The 21,197-nt window shown below is 35.6% G+C and overlaps 3 protein-coding genes across 7 annotated transcripts in view; 1 reads left to right on the forward strand and 2 right to left on the reverse strand.

Annotated features, from left to right (window-relative positions):
- LOC102601579 (zinc finger CCCH domain-containing protein 16) overlaps positions 1–6,498 on the forward strand; it is a 7,417-nt gene extending 919 nt beyond the window's left edge. Inside the window, exons 2-10 of the mRNA XM_006345172.2 lie at positions 1,014–1,218; positions 2,753–2,841; positions 2,931–3,026; positions 3,894–3,987; positions 4,301–4,617; positions 5,127–5,242; positions 5,315–5,519; positions 5,684–5,756; positions 6,212–6,498. Coding sequence (XP_006345234.1) covers positions 1,014–1,218; positions 2,753–2,841; positions 2,931–3,026; positions 3,894–3,987; positions 4,301–4,617; positions 5,127–5,242; positions 5,315–5,519; positions 5,684–5,756; positions 6,212–6,250 — 1,234 coding nt within the window. The 3' untranslated portion in view covers positions 6,251–6,498. The remainder of the gene's footprint in view (positions 1–1,013; positions 1,219–2,752; positions 2,842–2,930; positions 3,027–3,893; positions 3,988–4,300; positions 4,618–5,126; positions 5,243–5,314; positions 5,520–5,683; positions 5,757–6,211) is intronic.
- A 565-nt stretch (positions 6,499–7,063) lies between these two features.
- Positions 7,064–20,739, reverse strand: LOC102602694 (30S ribosomal protein S17-like). Of its 2 annotated transcripts, none has more exons than XM_006345177.2 (2): positions 20,521–20,739; positions 7,064–7,628 (listed from the first exon to the last, which is right to left on the reverse strand). In XM_006345177.2, exons 1-2 carry the CDS (start codon positions 20,632–20,634, stop codon positions 7,482–7,484), a joined length of 261 nt encoding a protein of 86 aa, XP_006345239.1. In that variant the 5' UTR covers positions 20,635–20,739; the 3' UTR covers positions 7,064–7,481. The 2 variants fall into 2 exon arrangements, with proteins under 2 accessions (XP_006345239.1, XP_006345238.1); XM_006345176.2 differs by lacking the exon at positions 20,521–20,739 and adding an exon at positions 9,319–9,618.
- LOC102601913 (serine/threonine-protein kinase HT1-like) lies at positions 16,539–18,324 on the reverse strand. Of its 4 annotated transcripts, XM_015307763.1 has the most exons (4): positions 18,195–18,324; positions 17,377–17,783; positions 17,213–17,253; positions 16,540–17,179 (listed from the first exon to the last, which is right to left on the reverse strand). In XM_015307763.1, the coding sequence occupies exons 2-4, from the start codon at positions 17,684–17,686 to the stop codon at positions 16,751–16,753; spliced, it is 780 nt and encodes a 259-aa protein (XP_015163249.1). In that variant the 5' UTR covers positions 17,687–17,783; positions 18,195–18,324; the 3' UTR covers positions 16,540–16,750. The 4 variants fall into 4 exon arrangements, with proteins under 4 accessions (XP_015163246.1, XP_015163249.1, XP_015163248.1 ...); XM_015307762.1 differs by having other exon boundaries at positions 16,540–17,253; XM_015307761.1 differs by having other exon boundaries at positions 17,213–17,783.
- Positions 20,740–21,197: the final 458 nt, after the last annotated feature.

The raw sequence follows: 21,197 nt of genomic DNA on the forward strand, positions 1-21,197 counted from the left end.
GGTAGGGGTGAAGTTGCTTAGGATTGATGGGAAGTTGGTTGATTGATTGTTGTACTCAATCTTTATTGTAATGGTTGAAAGATGCTAGCTAAGTAAAGTCATGAGCTTTAGCATCAAAGGGTGTGGCCGATGGTTAATGAAGTGGGTTGAAAATGATGATGTCTCTAGTTTAAATCCCAATGAAGGTAGAAAGACTTGGTGATTTCTTAATATTTGTCCAAGTCTGGTGGATAGAGTTATCTGGTATGGCGGGGGTGGGGGATGAGTTTAGAGGATTCCTATTGCACTAGTGGTTTAGGATTGATGAGGAGTTGGTTGATTGATTGTTGTACTCATCTTTGTGGTAATGGTTGAATGATCTTAGCCAAGTAAAGTCATGAGCTTTAGGGTCAAAGGGTGTGGCCGGTGGATAATGAAGAGGGTTGAGAATCATGATGTCTGAGGTTCAAATCCTAGCGAAGGAAAAAATATTACTCCCTCCTTTTCAATTTGTTTTTCTTACTTTTCTTGTTATTCAGTTTAAAAAAGAATGTCTCTTTCCTTTTTTTGTGAACTCATCAAGGATTTCCTTTTTCTGTGAACTCATCAAGGATGAATGTTAAGTATGCCTCTTATTTACATTAGTATGGGATACCAGGGACCTACCAAAAGGTTGAATGGAGGGGGGACAGATCCCTGATTGAAACTTTTTTATTTTTGAACATATCGGGATATATAAAGCTAGGTTGGGAAGTAAACTCAAGGGATGGAGGTAGGGGGTTGTGTTTCCTTTTCAAATTACATAATATTGACCTTAAATCGAATAATAATTGGTATGATATTCCATCTTAGAACTTAGAAAGGTGGTGTTTGCTGTTATGTCTTAGAAAGTAAAAATGATGTCTTTAACTTAAAACATAGGAAGTGTTATTTTAATTAGTAGTTCTTTATGGGAGTTGAGTAATCCTTGTTATGATTAGGTTCCTTTGTTTAAGTATGAAAAACAGGATCTGATTGTTGTCTTATTCATCCAGCTGTCAATATGGTGAACGTTGTAAATTTCTTCATGCTGCCCAACAACAACCGAAGCCAAATCCATTTGGGTTTGGCAGCCAATCCTCTAATTTTCAGAATACGAATATGCAGCAGACAAAGTCCAACCCTTTCGGTTTTGGTGTTCAGAGCAACTCCCAGCCAAGAGGGTCCAGTGATTTGGGGCTCAAACAGAATCAATACAAGGTACTTTAGCCATTACTCTCTAATTATAGCTGGTTGCTGCAGATTATTTAGCATTATTATATTTAATAAAAATACTATGCTCCCCCAGTACCATTTTGAGGAGTCTTCTCTCCATATTCTCAATTTTACCTGCTAAGCGATAATGCTTCTCTAGATATTTTAATCCTGGACACTAGAATTCATATCATTCTTTATCTTTATGTCTCAACAAGTGTTAACATGTTGCTAGTGCTCAATGGTATTATTTTTAAAAGTTGAAGAAACGATGGTGAGTCATAAAGATAAAGAATTGGAAGTAAAAAATTTAGAAATGTCCCATGGGTATGGCCTAGTCCCCAATGAAGTGGGTTGAGAACCATGAGGTCTCATGTTCAAATCCCAACGAAGCCATCCTACTCCAACAAATTAAAACATCACCTGTAGATCTTAACGTCACCCATTTTAGTCCCAAAATACTGAAGCACATCTGCCAAACTTAAAATCCCACTGAACAGTGTAATAATAGAGGTCTCATTGTTCCAGAGTTCTTTCAACTTATGTAGCATTTGTTACTTAGATAAAAGCCACTTCTTTGCAAGTTGTCTTCGATAAGGCAAGCTTCTTCCTCCTTTTCTTTTCTTTTTTTGAAATGGCAACACAAACTTCTTTGTTCACCAACCATACAAAACACGTGACTTAGTGGGGGCTTTTGATTTCCAGACTTGTTTCCTATGTCCTTCAGAATTACCAAGGGGTCTTCGTGTTAGAACATTGTAACAAGTCTTCAAAGTGAACTTCCCATCCCTATTTCCTTTCCGTTCCAATCTGTCATTGCTGCTATTTAGCCTTGAAAGTTAGATAAACCATTGAAAATTCAGTCACGTCAGGCCTTTTATTTTCATAATATGTGTTATAAGAATGTAATTGTTGTGGGGTTTACATATAGAGAAGCAACAGGATTTTGGTTGACAACATACAGTCCTTTTCATTTACTGAAAAAGAAGTATCAATAGCAAGACAGCTAAGCAATTTCATATGCTATCTGAAGTTTTATCCTTACAAGGCCACCTTTTGATTTCAGCAAACAAAATAATGCCGCTGATGCTATCTTCAAACTAAAAAGTCACATGAATCTAAATTCCAAAGGAAATGTTGATTAATGGAGACATATGGAGTTAAATATTGTTATACATAAGTATGTGGAATTCAATACTTACTGTTTTGTATTTGTGGTAATTAAAGTTTTCCACTGTACTGGCGAGTCAATATCTATGTATGGTTCTTGGAACTTTCAGTATTATTTCTTTATCAGATCAATGACATATTTATGTAATACAACTATGATTATGGACTTTTGTATGAGTATGTGTAGGTTTGATTCTACCCCGTTTTCTAGGTTCTATGAAGAATTAAAATGAATTGATAGGCCTTATGACACTGTAAAAGTCTAGGTGACCTAGCAGTAAACTCTCCCAGGATTGAGTCATCCGGCGTATCTTGAATAAACTCTTTCAGGTCTACATGATGCATACTAACTTCTTTTTTTCATTTTTAGCCTTTTGAAAACAAGTGGACTCGTTCTGCAACTACCAACAGTTCTTCATCGCGGCAAACCGACAATCAGCCTGTAGCACCTAATCACACGTGAGTGTTCTGTGGCACAAACCTTTTTGTTTTGCATTTAGCATTATGATTTAAGTGGAATTAATGGTTTGGTTCTGCTACATGTGAAGCTGCACAGATGCTGAGTCATGCAGACGCCAGATTGTGGAAGATTTTAATAATGAGAAACCATTGTGGCTTCTTACCTGCTATGGTCATCGTAAAAAGTATGTTTTAGATCTTATCTTTACTTCACTCACTTTGCTAAATCAGCTTGTGTCATACTTTGAGTTTCTTTCATGAAGAAGACCCATTGAAGATTATTCCATTTTTGTTTTGTGAGTCATCTAGTTTCTTTAATTAGTATTAATTGGAATATGAAGATCCCCAGCCCTCTCTTTTATTTGCCAATTTAAGTACTCACCCAGCTTCTTTAATTATTATCGAGAGTTAATGAGTTGGAAAATGAAGATCTCTAACCCTTCGCTTTCATTTGCCAAATAGAGTTTGGAGACAATTCAACAGAGCCCATAGAGTTCTCTCTCTTCCCTGAATGATCTACTACTCAAAGAACGAATCATGCAGTAACACAAATACTAGTATAATCTTTTTATTTTGTGCTTTTTATCAGCTATTGCCCCCCATATTTGTTCTTCCCTTGTCTCTCGCCCAGCCTTCGCCTTCTTCAGAGTTCAACATTGGCCTACCACTTTTTTTTCTTCAAGGTTGAGCTTGTTCAATTGAAGCTAATTGGCGATTTTATAACTGCCTATCTTGGGAGATGACAATTTTCAAATCTTAGTCTGAGAAATTTTGGTTGGATAAGTGATTGCATATTTTCACATTCTTTTTAAACTAAAATATCATATGGGGTGCACTTGTTGCAACTCTTCTAGAGAGCATCCTCTTAGTTTCTACTCTTTCTCTATTCTAAAACTGAAAGTAGAAAAAAAGAAAAAGAAGCATCTTTCTATTCTATGGAACCCTGCATATATCTGGTGGGCCCATATTCAAATTCTATGTACACATGCCTGTTTCATGAAATCGGTAGATCAAAGAGATTGATCAGCTGTTGCCATTTGTTTTGTATGCAGCGGTCCATGTGATATTACTGGTGATGTTAGCTATGAAGAGCTGCGAGCAGCAGCATACGATGATGCGAAACGTGGACAGAGCTTGATGTCTATTGTAAGACACCACTCTTGCTACCTTCTTGATCTGTCTTCTTGGCTGATACTGATTGATGCAATTGAAAATTGTTTTCATTATCTGAATATATGCATAAATGCAATTTACTCAAAAAAATCAATCAAAGAATTCTATCTTATCGAAAAGGAAGACTTTTAAGTGCAGCAGAGAGCTTTAGATTAGTTAGAGAGATAACTAACTTAACATGATTCACAACTTATTAGTAAACTCTTATCATTTCATTGACTAATATCATCTTATGATCTTGCTTCTAAGTTCTAACAAACCTTTTTCTGTCCTCGTGTTAATGCAGGTTGAGAGAGAGAGGAGCCTAGTTAATTCTAAAGTAGCTGAATTTGAAAATCTATTGCGAAATCCTTATGCATCTACATCAACTTCTGCTCCTAATGCTCAAAGTCCTTTTCCTGGTGGCATACCAAGTGCCTCATTGAGTGCTCAAAGTCCTTTTCCTGGTGCCGCACCAAGTGCCTCAAGTCCTTTTCCTGGTGCCTCATTGAGTGCTCAAAGTCCTTTTCCTGGTGCTGCACCAAATGCATTGTCGAGTGCTCAAAGCAGTTTTCCTCCTTCAGCCTCAAGTTTTAGTCAGTTGGGAACCATACTGAATACAGGGTTAGAACTGATGCATACGAACCTACATTAGTGCATTTATACTAGAATTTGGCTTTTTTGATAAGTTAATTTTATTGATAGCTAAACCAAAATCAATTAGTAATGAGCTAATAAAATCTATCACCGCACATCTTCTTAACATGATTTAATTTACATCCAACAAGCCAATAAACTAAGACATTTATATTTCAATATGTAGATGGCTGCAGCTTTTCCTTGGTCTCTTTACTTGCTGACCATCCATCATATGAAGATTGGAATTGTCTTCCAAATCTTCCTCAGTTCCTTTTTTTATATAACATCCAGCACTGAAATTCTTTAAAATCGTCTTTGGTACTACTCAGTTGATTCTGTGAATACTAGAACAGATCCCGCAGTTGAGAAGCTACTGAGCAGTGCAAAACAATAAAAAGATTATTTTTCTCACACATGTAGTTTGTACCATAAATTTGCATATGCTAGAGTTTTGGCTTTTACCAGCTTCTGACTTCATTTTTTCAAATTAACAGGACATCAACTCCACCAACTAGTACATTTGGGCAACCCAATCTCCCTGGGAACTCTTTTAAGACATCAAATTCGTCTGGGGCGAATGCTTTTTCATTTGGGAATACATCAGCATCAGGTAATTTGACAGGGTTTTCGAGTATTGTCAGTTCTTGAGTATGCGTTTTATTTAGCTTGACTTTGTTTGCAGGTTCCTTTGGCTTCGGAACCCAAGTCTCTACCCAGTCATGTCAAAATCCTTCCACTCCCAGCAATATTTTCGCAAGTTCTGGGAGGAACTTATTTTCCACCTCTACGACCTCACCACATTTTGCTAATCCCTCTGGTGGCCAACTTCCTACTCCTTCTCAAGGGGGTTTTCCTGTTACGGCATCCCCTGTCAGTATCAACTTGACGTAAGTTCCAGCAGTAGTTACTTAACTTGTGCCATGATTATTATTTAGACTATGGAGAATTAATTCATCAAAATTTTGGTCTTTTCGTTTTCTATTGAAGTTTGAAATCGTAACTTTTTGATGAGGTCCTTTTGGTTGTTCTTTCTGCTGCCGTTATTTTGCAGGAGTACCGCATCAACAGAGGACTTCAGCGGGGATAACAGCATTTGGACAAAGAAGGAATGGAAAATTGGGGAGGTATGCTCTTAATATTTTCCTTTCTTTTGGGCATTTTGTATCACGTGACTTCAATAGACCTGAGAGGCTGTTTCCGAAGGAGCCTCAGCTCATTTTGAATCAAGAGACCTTATAGGAAAAACTAAATATAGAAGTAACATTCCTTGAAAACTTCTCGATGGGATTATGGTCATGCAGTTTTGTATGGTCGAAGAGTATCATATGTTGTTTGGAATATGATACTATGTTGTTTGAAATATGATACTGGAACATCATAGCGCCCTAGAAGAGTATTCATTTATAGCATTCCATTATGCGTTTAGCCAATTTTGGCAGTTGATAAATGGTGCATCTGCAAGCATGTCTACCCATGTATTTCATTCAATGCTACCATAAAACATTTGAAATAACAAAAACTATTACATATTGAAGTCGTCCATTGTTCGCGCTTTTAAATTCTTGTTGCTTTTTTTCAGATTCCAGAAGAAGCACCCCCAGACAGATATGTTTTCTAGGAATGCTTCTGGGACTGACTATTGAAGGTTTTCAGTTCAAATCAGATACAGAAGAAACTCTGTTTTCACGTCAACGTAGAAGCAGAAAATTTTGGGCATTTGATTAAAGTTCCTACATAGTTATGCTTGTGAAAAGGGGGTTTTACCATATCTTCTTCCTTTTATTACACTTCTGAAGAGGGGTAAAATACTGTTTTCTTCAGCTGTTTAAAGAGTTGTAATATCATCAAGTTGTTAGCTTGTGTATGTTCAACACTATTTATATGAAAAGAAAAGGCAGGAATCAAATCCATTTGTTGACAAAAAAAAAATATTCTTTACAATGTTATTTGAGAAATCATAGTAAGTCAAAGCTAACTAAATTGCAATGTTTAATTAAACTGGTTTATTAAGTGAATGAAAACGGACATGTCTTCCCATGTAAATTTCTCATGTTAAATCAGATATCCTGCTTAGAAAAAGGTATTGAAGTATAAGCAATATATACAATCAACTATTATTTATAACATGGTATTACATATTGTCTATAATAACATTTTGCCATAACAACCAAATAATAGATCAGATAACAAGATTTGGCTAAAGATAGATGACTTTCATTTTATTCAATTGTTTGTCCATCATTGTTTGCATAAGCAAGTAAACAATCCTCACTAGCAGCAACTCTGCTTCAAATTTTGATTTTGTAAGATTATACACAACACACCATATTCTGATCAGAAGTAGTAAAATGTGTGCAGTGCATGGTTGGGAAAAGAATAGCTCTCTGTCGCTACGTTTAAGAGCGCTATTAAGACGCACAACTCAGACAAATTCACAACAAAAAAGATGAAATGACCTTCATAGCCAGGAATGCCAGTAACACAAGAAAACCATAATTTGTGCCAGATTTTAGATTAGATCCTATGGAAAAAGATAACAAGGCAATTGCAGGACATACAACATTTAGTTGCTTAACAGCCTCAACTATTATGAATTCCTACTTCCTTAGGAACTTTCACTAACAACTATTTTGGCTGTTTGGGTTTATTGACCAATGCAGACCATTTTAACCTGGAAAACACCAGTTTCTGACTAGCATGGTCTTCAATCTAGTTGATCAACGCCGAAACAGCAGCTGACATGTACTTGTTTCTCAGTAGATGAGCAAAAACATCAAAAAAGTTGCGTAAATAGGCAATTTGTTCTGGATACACAAGGCGAAGATTGAAATAGTAATTCTCTTTCAGCTCTAACTAGCATTAGGGGGCACTTCAGTCTTGTTGACCCTCTCAGTGGTAGTTCGTGGTGGAGGCACATAAATTCTTGCTCTTTTCAAAATTTCAGCTACAACCCAGTGCTTACGCTTGCTCAATGGTCTTGAATGATCCAACTTAACCTGAAATTGGAATTTCATCCAGAACTCAACATCTCGTTCCCCAATTATAATCTTAAATAATCACTAATAAGCTTCAGCAAAATTCACGACTGTATAAAAATTGAGAGATATTGATCCTAAATAAGAAGCAGGAAGTTACAAGAATGACTGTCAGATACAATGCAACAATGGTACATGAAGGCCGTAACTGAAAGTTCTACTGCAATGACATTAAAGGATTAAAGTAACCATCTTGACAAATCAGTTCCGTTGCACCTACCGCAGCTATAGTAGAAATTTAATTATGATTAGACAGGGAAAAAGCAAAAGAACCTTAAATCACATGAAGGAAATATATACATCATCTAGACTCAGAATTTACCAAATCTTTTTTATATTGGAATCTGCAATCTTCCCTGAACTAAAATTACGCACATGGCTTCCATCCCACCACTCACTTTCTTCCTCAAACTCGAGATAAGAAGTGTATTTCACAAGTGTTAATATTCAGAGGGAAAGTCTACCCTTTTCTCTTGTCTTGTATAACTCAAGGTGTAATATAATAAAAAATTCCATTAGAAGAACACATCAATCAACCACAATACAATTCCAAATAATTGTAGTCCATCATAGAAATCCTCTTATAACCAGTGCCACTCAAATTTAGTCTTCAAAGGTTTATCATAATTAGAATATACACCAACCATGAAACCCCCTTCTATATACAAAGTTGCAACCAGGAAATAACATTATTAATAACATCATTTCTTTTTTTATAATTGTGGTGTATGGGTTTGAGCACACCTCATCTAATTCCACATAGTACCTTCTACCACTCATCAACACAAGTACCGGGTAACTCTGTCCAGCAAGGCTTGGACACACCGGAAGAAATCACTTGGTGTTTTTGCCATCGCTTGGGTTTGATCCTGAGACCTCATGGTATCCCACAACCCTCTTATTGAACACTTACACACACCCTTGGGTGTGGGAAATAACACCGTTGACAAAATTTTGAACTAAAAAAAGAGGATGACTCACCAACTTCATGTACCAAAAAACAGATTACAAGCACAGAAGATAAGAACAAATCGCCAACTACGAATTTGGACAAAAAAGAAGCTCCACAATGAGTTTAGAAATGCTATTTTTAGGTGCTTCTTTGTTCTTCATTAAAACAAACAATTACTTTGGAGTCTCATTGCAAGTTTACAGGCTCAAAACCTAATATACTTGAGTAATAAAAAAAAAAACAAAATAACATAATCAGCTACATCACTAGAAAAGACCAATCTTTCACCAACTCATGGTACCTACAACCAGATTACAAGAAAAGGAGAGGCCAACCAAGAATTAGGAAAATGAAATGTATCTCTACAATGTGTATAGGTATGAGTAATTTTAACCGTTTCATTAATTTGCACTGGAACAAACATGTATTTTGACGTCAATTTTTCACCTAATTCCACTACACACAAACAGATCACAACTACACACAAATGAATCTCTACAATTAGTCTAGGTAATGGGTAAATTTAGGTGTTTTTTTTATTTAATCAATGACACAAACAACTATTTTGAAGCCAATTGCAAGCTAACGAGCTTATAATTAAAAATGCTCAGATAATCAAAGATCAAAACAATATCATCAGCAAACTTGAAAAAAAAAAACGATTTTTCACAACAGATAATAGAGAGAGAGAGTATATACGCGGTCACCGATGTTGCATTCATCCTTATCATCATGAGCCATGAATTTGGAGGTCCGTTTGACATATCGATTGTAAACCTTGTTGTGGAAGAGTCTATCCACTGCCACCACTACTGATTTCTGCATCTTGTTAGACACTACTGTTCCTACTACCGGCTTCATCTTCCTCCGTCGTCTTCTCCGGCCTAAACCCTAGAAATCACAGTGCTGAAACCACCGGCTGCGGCCAAAACCCTATCACTCTCAACGACGTCGTTAGCTTTTGAACTTCAATTTACACTTTAATCTAAATGATGAGTGTGCACCATTTTTCCTTTAATTAGTAATAAGTGGCTTTTGCACCCACCTAACTTATTTTTATACATTTTGACCCCTTAAATTTTATGACAGTAATAGAATAGAGTGTGTACAAATTTTATTTTACCTGGTGAAGATAAAAACTTTATTTTCGAAATACCACGACTTAAGTCATAGTTTGAAAAAAAATAGAAAAGTAAATATGATATAATAAATAATTATAAGAAAAAGCACAACATAGTATTCAAAATATAAGGAATAGTAATAATAGCCAATTAATGTGATAATTGGAGCATATGATATAACGTGAGATAACAAAAATAATGCTACTATCTACGAACGAGGAAACATATATGGTGTATCTAATTACCACCATGCTTATCTTGTGAGAAATTGAAATAATGTTCAACCACTTATTGACCTTCTACTCTGTTATGTGACCTCCATTACCTATTATCTTAGCTCATGTCCTCATTAAGTTAAACATGTATCATTTCATGTGTGAGGACCTTCGTAATGAGTTAGAGAACTTTTATGTATATTTACACAATTTTTTAACGCTCATTTCCGCATTTACAAAGCTTTTTTTTAAATATCGCCCAAATTCCCCGAGTTTTCATATGTATTAGCCTATGGATCTAGCGCCCGCAACACCCGAATTTTTTTCTCAAAAAACATTATGAGAATCTCCTTAATGAGTTGGGGAACCTTCACATATACTCACACCATTTTTTTAACGCCCATTTCCGCATTTACAAGCCCTTTTTTGAGAATCGCCAAAATTCTCTGATTATTCGTGTGTATTAGCCCATCGATCTAGCACCCGGAGCACCCAAAAAAATTTCTCAAAAAACTTTATACGAACCTCCGTAATGAGTTGGGGAACCTTCACATATACTCACACCATTTTTTAACGGTCATTTCCGCATTTACAAGTCTCTTTTAAAGAATCGCCCAAATTTCTCAATTTTTTGTATGTATTAAGCCCATGGATCTGGCGCCCAGAGCATCCAATTTTTTTTTCTCAAGAAACTTTATGAGGACCTCTGTAATGCGTTAAAAACCTTTACATATATTCACACCATTTTTTTAACGCTCATTTTCGCATTTACAAGCCTTTTTTTTTAAATCGCCCAATTTTTTTGATTTATCGTGTGTATTAGCCCATGGATTTGGCACCCGGAGCACCTAAAAATTTTTTCTAAAAAACTTTATGAGGACATCTGTGATGAGTTGGAGAACCTTTACATACACTCACACTATTTTTGTAACACCCATTTCCGCATTTACAAGCCATTTTTTAAGAGTCGCCCAAATTTCCCGATTTTCATGTGTATTAGCCCATGGATCTGACGCTAGGAGAACCCAAAATGTTTTTCTCAAAAAACTTAATGAGGACCTCCTTAATGAGTTGGGGAACCTTCACGTTTACTCACACAATTTTTTTAACGCTCATTTCCGCATTTACAAGCCCATTTTTTAAGAATTGCCCAAATTTCCCAATTTTTCATTAGTATTAGCCCATGGATATGGCACCCAGAGCACCCAAAATTATTTTCTCAAAAAACTTTATGAGACCCTCCGTAATGAGTTGGGGAACCTTCACGTATACTCACATAATTTTTTAACGCTCATATTTGCATTTACAAGTCTTTTTTTAAGAATCGCCCAAATTCCTTGATTTTTCGTGTGTAGCCCATTGATCTAACGCCTAGAGCATCCAAAAAAAATTTCTCAAAAATTTTTATAAGGACCTCCGTAATGAGTTGGAAAAACTTTACATATACTCACACCATTTTTTTAACTCCCATTTTCTCCTTTACAAGTTTTTTAAAAAATCGCCCAAATTTCCCAATTTTCATGTGTATTAGCCCATGGATCTGGCTCCCGAAGCACTCGGTTTTTTTCTTAAAACACTTTATGAGGACCTCCGTAATGAGATGGGGAACCTTTACGTACACTCACACCATTTTTTTAACACTCATATCCGCATTTACAAGCCTTTTAAAAAAATCTCCCATAGATTTGGCGTCGGAGCACCCGAATTTTTTTCTCAAAAAACTTAATAATGACCACTGTAATGAGTTGGGGAACCTGCAAGTATACTCAAACCATTTTTTTAATTCCCATTTCCGCATTTACAAGTCATTCTTTAAGAATCGCCCAAATTTTTCGATTTTACGTGTGTATTAGCCCATGGATCTACCTCCAGGAGAACCCAAAAATTTTTTCTCAAAAAACTTTATGTAGACCTCCTTAATGAGTTAGGAAACCTTAACGTACACTCACACCATATTTTTAACACCCATTTACGCATTTACAAACCCATTTTTAAGAATCGCCCAAATTCCCTGATTTTTCGTGTGTATTAGCTCATGGATCTGACACCCAGTGCACCCGTAATTTTTTTCTCAAAAAACTTTATGAGGACCTCTGTAATGAGTTGGGGAACCTTCACGTATACTCACACTATTTTTTTAACGCTCGTTTTTGCATTTACAAGCCTTTTTATAAGAATCGCCCAAATTTCCCGATTTTTCGTTTGTATTAGCCCATTGATCTGGCGCCCGGAGCACCCGAAATTTTTTTCTCATAAAACTTTACGAAGACCTCCGTAATGAGTTGGGGAACCTTCATGTATACTCACACCATTTTTTAACGCCCATTTCCGCATTTACAATCCCTTTTGTAAGATCGTCCAAATTCTCCGATTTTTCATGTGTATTAGCCCATAGATCTGGCGCCCAGGAGTCCCCAAATTTTTTTTCTCAAATAACTTTATGAGAATCTCCTTAATGAGTTGGGGGAACCTTTTTGTATACTCACACCATTTTTTTAACGTCCATTTCCGCATTTACAAGTCCTTTTTAAGAATCACCAAAATTCCCTGATTTTTCGTGTGTATTAGCTCATGGATCTGGCGCCCATTGCATTTTATTTTGTTTCTCCAAAATTTTTATCAGAACCTCCATAATGAGTTTGGGAACCCTTACAAACACTCACACTATTTTTTTAACATCCATTTCCGAATTTACAAGCCCTTTTCTAATAATCGTCGAAATTTCCCAATTTTTTGTGTGTATTAGCCCATGGATCTGGCACCCGGAGCACCTGATTTTTTTTTCAAAAAACTTTATGAGGACCCCCTTAATAAGTTGGGGAACCTTCACGTATAGTCACACAACTTTTTTAACTCCCATTTCTTCATTTACAAGCCCTTTTTGAAGAATCGCCCAAATTCCCCTATTTTTCGTGTGTATAAGCCCATTGATCAGACACTGTTTTTCTCAAAAAAAATTATAAGGACCTCCTAATGAGTTGGGGAACCTTCAAGTATACTCAAATCATTTTTTTCACGCCCATATTCATATTTACAAGCCCATTTTTAAGATTCGCCCAAATTCCTCGATTTTTCGTGTGTAATAGCCCATGGATCTAGCGCTCGAAAAAATTTTCGCAAAAAAAATTATGAGGACCTCCGTAATGAGTTGGGGAATATTTATGTATTCTCACACCATTTTTTAATGCCGATTTTTTGCATTTACAAGCCTTTTTTAAGAATCACCCAAATTTCTCGATTTTTCGTGTGTATTAGCTATGCAGCCGGAGCACCCGAATATGTTTTCTTAAAAAACTTTATGAGGACCTCTGCAATGAGTTCAGGAACCTTCACATATACTCACACCATTTTTTAACGCCCATTTCCGCATTTAAAAACTCTTTTTTAAGAATCGCCCAAATTTCCCGATTTTTCATGTGTATTAGCCCAAGGATCTGGTGCCCAGGAGCACACAAAATTTTTTTCTCAAAAAACTTTATGAGGACCTCCGTAATAAGTTGGAGAACCTTTACGTATAGTCACACAATATTTTTAACCCCTATTTCTGCATTTACAAGCCCTTTTTTAAGAATTACCCAAATTCCCCATTTTTTTGTGTATAAGACCACGGATCTGGCGCTCGAAACACCCAAATTTTTATTCTCAAAAAACTTTATGAGGACATCCGTAATGAGTTTGGGAACCTTTACATACACTCGCACCATTTTTTAACGTCCATTTTCGCATTTGCAAGCTCTTTTTTAAAAAATCACCAAAATTCTCCAATTTTTTGTGTGTATTAGCCCATGGATCTGGCACACGGTTCACTTTAAATTTTTTTCTTAAAAACTTTATGAGGAACCCTTAATGAGTTGGGGAACCTTTATGAATACTCACACCATTTTTTTAACGTTCATTTCCGCATTAACAAGCTCTTTTTTAAGAATCGCCCAAATTTTCCGATTTTTCGTTTGTATTAGCCCATTGATCAAGCGTTCTTTTTCTCAAAAATTTTTATGAGGACCTCCGTAATGAGTTGGGGAACCGTTACGTACCCCCACACCATTTTTAACATCCATTTTTGCATTTACAAGCCCTTTTTTAGAAATTGCCCAATTTCTCCAATTTTTCGTGTATATTAGCATATGGATCCGGCGCCCGGAGCACCCTGAATTTTTTCCCCAAAAAACTTCATGAGGACATCCTTATTGAGTTGGGAAACCTTCATGTATACTCACACTTTTTTTTAACGTCCATTTCCGAATTTACAAGCCTTTTTTTAAGAATCGCCCAAATTCCTAGATTTTTCGAGTGTATTAGCCTATGGATCTGGCACCTGGAGCACCCGAATATTTTTTCTAAAAAAGCTTTATGGGGACCTCTGTAATGAGTTGGAGAACCTTCATGTATACTCACACAATTTTTTTAACGCTTATTTCCGCATTTACAACCCTTTTTTAAAAATCGCTCAAATTCACTGATTTTTCTTGTATATTAGCCCATGGATTTGGTGCCTACAACACCCAAGAAATTTTTTTCAAAAAACTTTATGAGGACCTCCGTAATGAGTTGGGGAACTTTTACGTATACTCACACCATGTTTTAATGCATTTTTCCTTATTTACAAGTCCTTTTTGAAGAATTTCCCAAATTTCCCTATTTTTCATGTGTATTAGCCCATGAATCTGGCACCCAGAGCACACAATTTTTTTTTCTCAAAAAACCTAATGAGGACCTCCGTAATGAGTTGGGGAATCTTTATGTACATTTACACCTTTTTTTAACGCACATTTGTGCATTTTCAAGCCTTTTTTAAGAATCGCTCAAATTCCCCGACTTTTTTTGTGTATCAATGGATCTGGCGCTCGGATCACCCAAAAAAAATTTCTCAAAAAACTTTATGGGGACCTCCTTAATGAGTTGGGTAACCTTCTCGTATACTCACACCATCATTTTAATGCCCATTTCCGCATTTAGAAGCCCTTTTTTAATAATCGCCAAAATTCTCTGATTTTTTGTATGTATTAGTCCATGGATCTGACACCCGGAGCACCCGAAAGTTATTTCTAAAAAAAAATTTAGAACCTCCGTGATGAGTTGGGGAACCTTCATGTATACTTACACCATTTTTTAACGTCCATTTCAGCATTTACATGCCATTTTTAAGAATCGCCCAAATTCTTCAATTTTTCGTGTGTAAGCCCATGGATTTGGCGCCCCGTGAACCCAATTTTTTTTTCTCAAAAAATATTATGAGGACCTTCGTAATGAGTTGGGGAACCTTTACGTATACTCACATCATTTTTTTAACGCCTATTTCTACATTTACAAGCCGTTTTTTTAAGAATCTCTCAAATTCCCCAATTTTTCATGTGTATTAAGTCTATGAATCTGGCTCCTGGAGCACCTAATTTTTTTTTCTCAAAACACATGAAGACCTCCGTAATGAGTTGGGGAACCTTTACGTACACTCACATCATTTTTTTAACACTCATTTCCGCATTTACAAGCCTTTTTTTAAGAATCGCCCAAATTCTCTGATTTTTCGTGTGTATTAAGCCAATAGATCTAGCGCCCGAAACACCTGAAATGTTATGTCAAAAAACTTTATGAGGACCTCCTTGATGAGTTGGGGAACCTTCACGTATACTCACACCATTTTTTAACGTCCTTTTCCACATTTACAAGCCCCTTTTTAAGAATCGCCCAAATTCTCCAATTTTCGTGTATATTAATTAGCCCATGGATTTGGCGTCTGGAGCACTCGAAATTTTTTTCTCAAAAATTTTTATGAGGACCTCCGTAATGAGTTGGGGAACCTTTACATACACTCACACCATTTTTTTTAACAACCATTTCCGCATTTACAAGTCTTTTTTTATGAATCCCCCGAATTCCCATAATTTTTGTATGTATTTACCCATAGATCTGGCGCCATGAGCACCTAATTTTTTTTCTCAAAAAAATTTATGAGGACCTCCGTAATGAGTTGGGGAACCTTTACGTACACTCACTCATTTTCTTAACTTTCATTTCCGCATTTACAAGCCTTTTTTTAAGAATCGCCCAAATTCCCCAATTTTTCGTGTGTATTAGCCCATGGATCTGGCGCCCGGAGCATCCAAATTTTTTATCTCAAAAAACTCTATGAGGACCTCCTTAGTGAGTTGGGGAAGCTTCATGTACACTCACACCGTTTTTTTAACGCCCATTTCTGCATTTATAAGCCTTTTTCAAAAAATCGCCCAAATTCCCTGATTTTTCGTGTGCAATCACCTTTTCTCAAAACTTCTTCGGCCTATATATCTCTCCTTAAAACTCATTATAGCCAACTTATCGCACTTTTTCATTGGGGGATGCATTTGTGCATTTCTTCTTCATATATCTGAATTATCTCAATGTCACTTTTCTCATCTTATTCTCCACGAAGGTCACTCCTATTTTATTTCAAATATCTTTAATTTTAATTATCTTATTTCTTCTAGTATACTTATGCATCCACCTCAATATTCCTAACTATTGGGAATAACATACTAGTAAATAATTAAATCCAATACAAATTTTAGAATAATGTCTAGCAACGGATTGTAAATAAAGCCTGATTTATGACTATTAGTCTATGATTAAAATTTGAGAGATACTACTCATTTCAGTGCAACCTTTGATGATAGTGAAAACTAAATTGGTTCTTTTCTCCAAAACACATTTTCTATTAAACCAAAACCAAAGCTACTTGGTTTGTTCCAAGTAATTCTAATGGAGAAAAGAACAGTAACAACAATAAATAATAGGGAATAGTAAAATCAGTTTTGCCATTCAACACCTTTTGCCTCCAGTTTCCTCTTTCCCTGTAGCCGTAGGACGAGGGCAGCACCTGAAACGTGCCGTTCTGATATTAGTCATGATTTCTGTCTCTGCCGCCTCAAGCATCCTGACCACCTGAATTCGAGCAACACCAAAGTCTGCTATCTTGATTGACTTGTCAGCAGCAATCAGTAGATTGTCGGATTTCAGATCTCGGTGAATCAGATTCAGGCCATGCACATGCTCCATCCCCCTTGCCACATCCAAGACCTGCTTAACAGCTAACTTCAATGGCACAGCTCGGTTTTGCTGCCTCGTGAGGAACTGACGCACTGATCCCCCTCTTGCATATTCAGTCAAGATACACCACACCATGGCTTTACGGCATGCACCAATAAATCGTACTATATTTGGATGCTTCAAATTTGCCAACATCATGACCTCATGCTGAAATTGATGCTCCATAAAGTGAGCCTTCGCAAGATCATATTCTGGCCTCTCTAGAAGCTTGATGGCTACATCTTCACCATTATAAGTTCCCTTATAGAGTTTTCCAAAAGATCCTAGAGCAAATGCTTGTCCAATGGTAAGCCTCCTCAAGTCAATTGTCCACTCATGATAAATCTCAAGCCCAATGGTGGGGAATTGAGGATCAACCAAGGCCTGCGCAAGGGCATCATCACTCCACCTAGAAACTCTGCCCCTCACTACGCTAGCAGCAACAGAGTAGTTATTGTGGATGTGATTACCCTGATGGTTTAGAATATGAGTGTGAGAATCATTTGATCCAACACTGCTGTTATCCACCGACATTGCACCAGAACCATCAGCATTGCTCATCCCATAACCTTCAATAGACATGTTTGACCCCTCGCCAAGCTTATGATAAAAAATTTGCCACAGGTTTTGATTCAAGTCTACAAGTCCAACAAATTTTGGAGCCTCCATATTTTTTTCTGATAAAGACGCTACTACAGAAAAGCTTCAATCCGACTTATTTATTTTGCATGAAGATTTCTAAAATCAAAACCGCACCTCCACAGCTCTGCAAAACATGAAAATGGAAACGGTTAGGTTCATCAAAAATCAATTATTCTAAGTAAACTGACAAGGTCAAACGCTTGTGAAACTGAGTAACCCTGTTTCCTCTTTGTATGAATAGCCCACTCACATTTTTCTTTGATAAATCAACCTAGTATGATGATAAGCATACTAGAGGTAGGCAGCAATTCTCTAAAAAATAGAACTAATAAGATGAAGGAAAAAAACCCCAATTTCAACTTTCACCACTACAATCTCCCCATCAAACTTCCCAAGGCAAAAAAAATAATAATGCAAAATTCAAACATAGTGCAGGAAGATTAAACTTTCAGCAGAACTCCAAATTACAGAAATAAATAAAAAGGCTAAACTTGTCAAAAAAATAGATCTAAGAGGAAGAACGAGAAAAAATTACTCCAATTTCAACTCTTTTTTTAATAACTCTGCTGTCCAGGCTAGCTTGCGTGCACCTCGACAAATTCCAGGGATACCTGCCACTTCCCACCAGCAACAAGTACCAAGCAACTCTATCTACCAAGGCTAGGACAGATGGAAAGAAATCACCTAGTGTAAAACTTTAATTAAAACACAGAATATTCATAAAAATGAATGATCAAAGGCAAAATCAAGGAGAAAAAAAAAGTAAATTTACCTCGATTGTGATTATGACTCTACTTGTTTTCCGACGCCGATCAATTTTCCGACCACTAGAGCTCTGAAGAAAAATCGATGTAAAAACTAAGAGAAGTAACACGATAAAAAAAGAACACACAGAGAGAGTAATGTACGAAAAGAAAAGAATTTTCTTTAGCTAAGAGGAGAAAATCACTATAATTTTTTTTTTGGGTCTTTTTTGCATATGGTGTACTCAATCACAAGTTACATGTGTGAGTAAGAGTTTATATAGGGCCTACTTGTATTAGAATTGTTTAAGTGTTCAATAAATTTCATTTTGACACTTGAATTATGGTATATTTCAACATCTGAACACATGAAATTGTGTTTTTATTATATACTTTTAGTTCAAATTTTGAAAGAAAAAAAATTACTTTGTCAGGCAATAAATAGGAGGATAAATTTTAAAATGTTCTCTTATTATTGATTATAAATGTTCTTAATTATTTATAAGCTTAGTAAACATCAAAGAAAATACATGTGCTTGAGATTTTTCCTTTATTTTAACTCTAGTAAATCAGGCAATAAGTTCACACTACAAATGTGATTTTGAAATGTGAATGTATTTGGTTGTAGATACAAGTTAGATTTAATGATTTTTTCCACTTTGGATTTAAGGAATATAATCATAATTACCACAATAAAGCTAGATTTAATAAAATTTTCAACTTTGAATAAAAGATAATAGTAATAAATAAGAAGAAGCACAAGATCAATTTGGTGGTTGGACGAATCAAATATTGTAAGCTAAATTTAATGAATTTTTCCACTTTGAATCTAAGAAAGTAGAAATAAATAAGAATAAACATAAGACAATTTTGGTGGTTGGACGACTCAAATATTGTAAGCTAGAATTAATGAATTTTTCCACTTTGAATTTAAGGAAAATACTAATAAATAAGAAAGAAAGAAAAGGCAAATTTGGTGGTTGGACGAATCAAATATTGTATGTGATATTTAATGAATTTTTCACTCTCAATTTAAGGGAAATACTAATAAATAAGAACAACAAGGCAAATTTAGTGGATGGACGAATCAACTATCTTAAGCTAGATTTAATGAATTTTTCCACTTTGAGTTTTAGAAATTACTAATAAATAAGAAGAAAAAAACAAATAAAATTAGTGATTGGACGAATCACAGTTATATTTGAATCGGCACATCTTCCCCTTCACGAAAAACTTATATCCCACCACCCGCTTTCTTTCTCAAACTCATGATTAGAAGTGTATTTTCATAAAGTATACTTCCAAATATTCACAGGGAAAGTCTACCCTTTTCTCTCGTCTTGTATAGCTCAAGGTGTAATATAATTCGAAATGCCATTAAAGAATCAACCTCGCACGATCCCAAAGTAATTACAGTCCATAATGGAAAGCCTCTTAACCATGGCCACTCTAATATAGTCATCATAGACTTAGCATAATTAGACTATAACCTACCATAGACCCCTTTGGTATCCATAGTTGGAACTGAGTAATAACATCATTAACAAAATTTCAACTGAAAATAAGGAGAATTCACCAATTTCATGTACTCATCATAAACAGATTACTAGCACAGAAGATACTAACACATCGCCAACTAAGAATTTAGATAAAAATGGAACTCCAAAACAAGCCTAGGGATGCATAATTTTAGCTGCTTCATTACTCTTCATTGAAACAAACAATCATTTTGGAGTCTCGTTGCGAGTTAACAAGCTTATAATTTAGAACCCTTGAATTCAGAAACCAAAATAACATCAGCAGCAACATTCCCACGAAAAAAATCTAATTTTTAACCAACTTCATGTACCAACAAACAGACAAGAATTACGAAATGAAATGAATCTCTACAATGAGTCTAGATATGTGTAATTTTAGGTGCTCTTTTTATTTGCATTGAAACAAACAACTATTTTGAAGCCAATTGCAAGTTAACAAGCTCATAATTGAAATTGCTCAGATAATCAAAGATCAAAATAACATAATCAGCAAACTGACGAAAAAAACGATTTAATAACAACTATATGCATATATATATATATATATATATATAGAGAGAGAGAGAGAGAGAGTATATACACGGTCACCGATGTTGCATTCATCCTTCTCATCATGAGCCATGAATTTGGAGGTCCGTTTGACATATCGATTGTAAGCCTTGTTCGACACTGCTGTTCCTACTACCGGCTTCATCTTACTCCGTCGTCTTCTCCGGCCTAAACCCTAGCAATCACAGTGCTAAAACCACCGTCTGCGGCTAAAATCCTATAACTCTCAACGACGCCGTTAGCTTTGTGACTTCTCTTTGCATTCTAATGTATATGAACTATTATGATGGCTTTTGCACACACCTAAGTTATTTTCTTATACATTTTGACCCCTTAAATTTTATGACTGTAACATCAACAACATATTCAGTGTAATTTTATAAATAGGGTACTAAAAGGATAGAATACACACACACTAGGTAGAAATGTCATTTTCGAAATACTCAACTTAATAACATCTACAAAAGCAATTTGGAAAAAAACATACAAAAGAAAGACAACATAATAAATAAATAAATAAAAAGCATTGGATAGTATTCGAAAAACAAGGAATAGTAACAATCATCAACTAATGTGATAACTGAAGTACATGAGAATGAGAATTAACAAAAAAATATGTTTACTACATATGAACAAGGAAACATGTATGGTGTACCACATTACCACCAAACATATCTCAATTGTTTTGTTAGTTATCAAGTAACTTTA

The sequence above is a fragment of the Solanum tuberosum genome, unplaced genomic scaffold, assembly GCF_000226075.1.
Source record: "Solanum tuberosum cultivar DM 1-3 516 R44 unplaced genomic scaffold, SolTub_3.0 scf00063, whole genome shotgun sequence".
Classification (NCBI taxonomy): domain Eukaryota; kingdom Viridiplantae; phylum Streptophyta; class Magnoliopsida; order Solanales; family Solanaceae; genus Solanum; species Solanum tuberosum.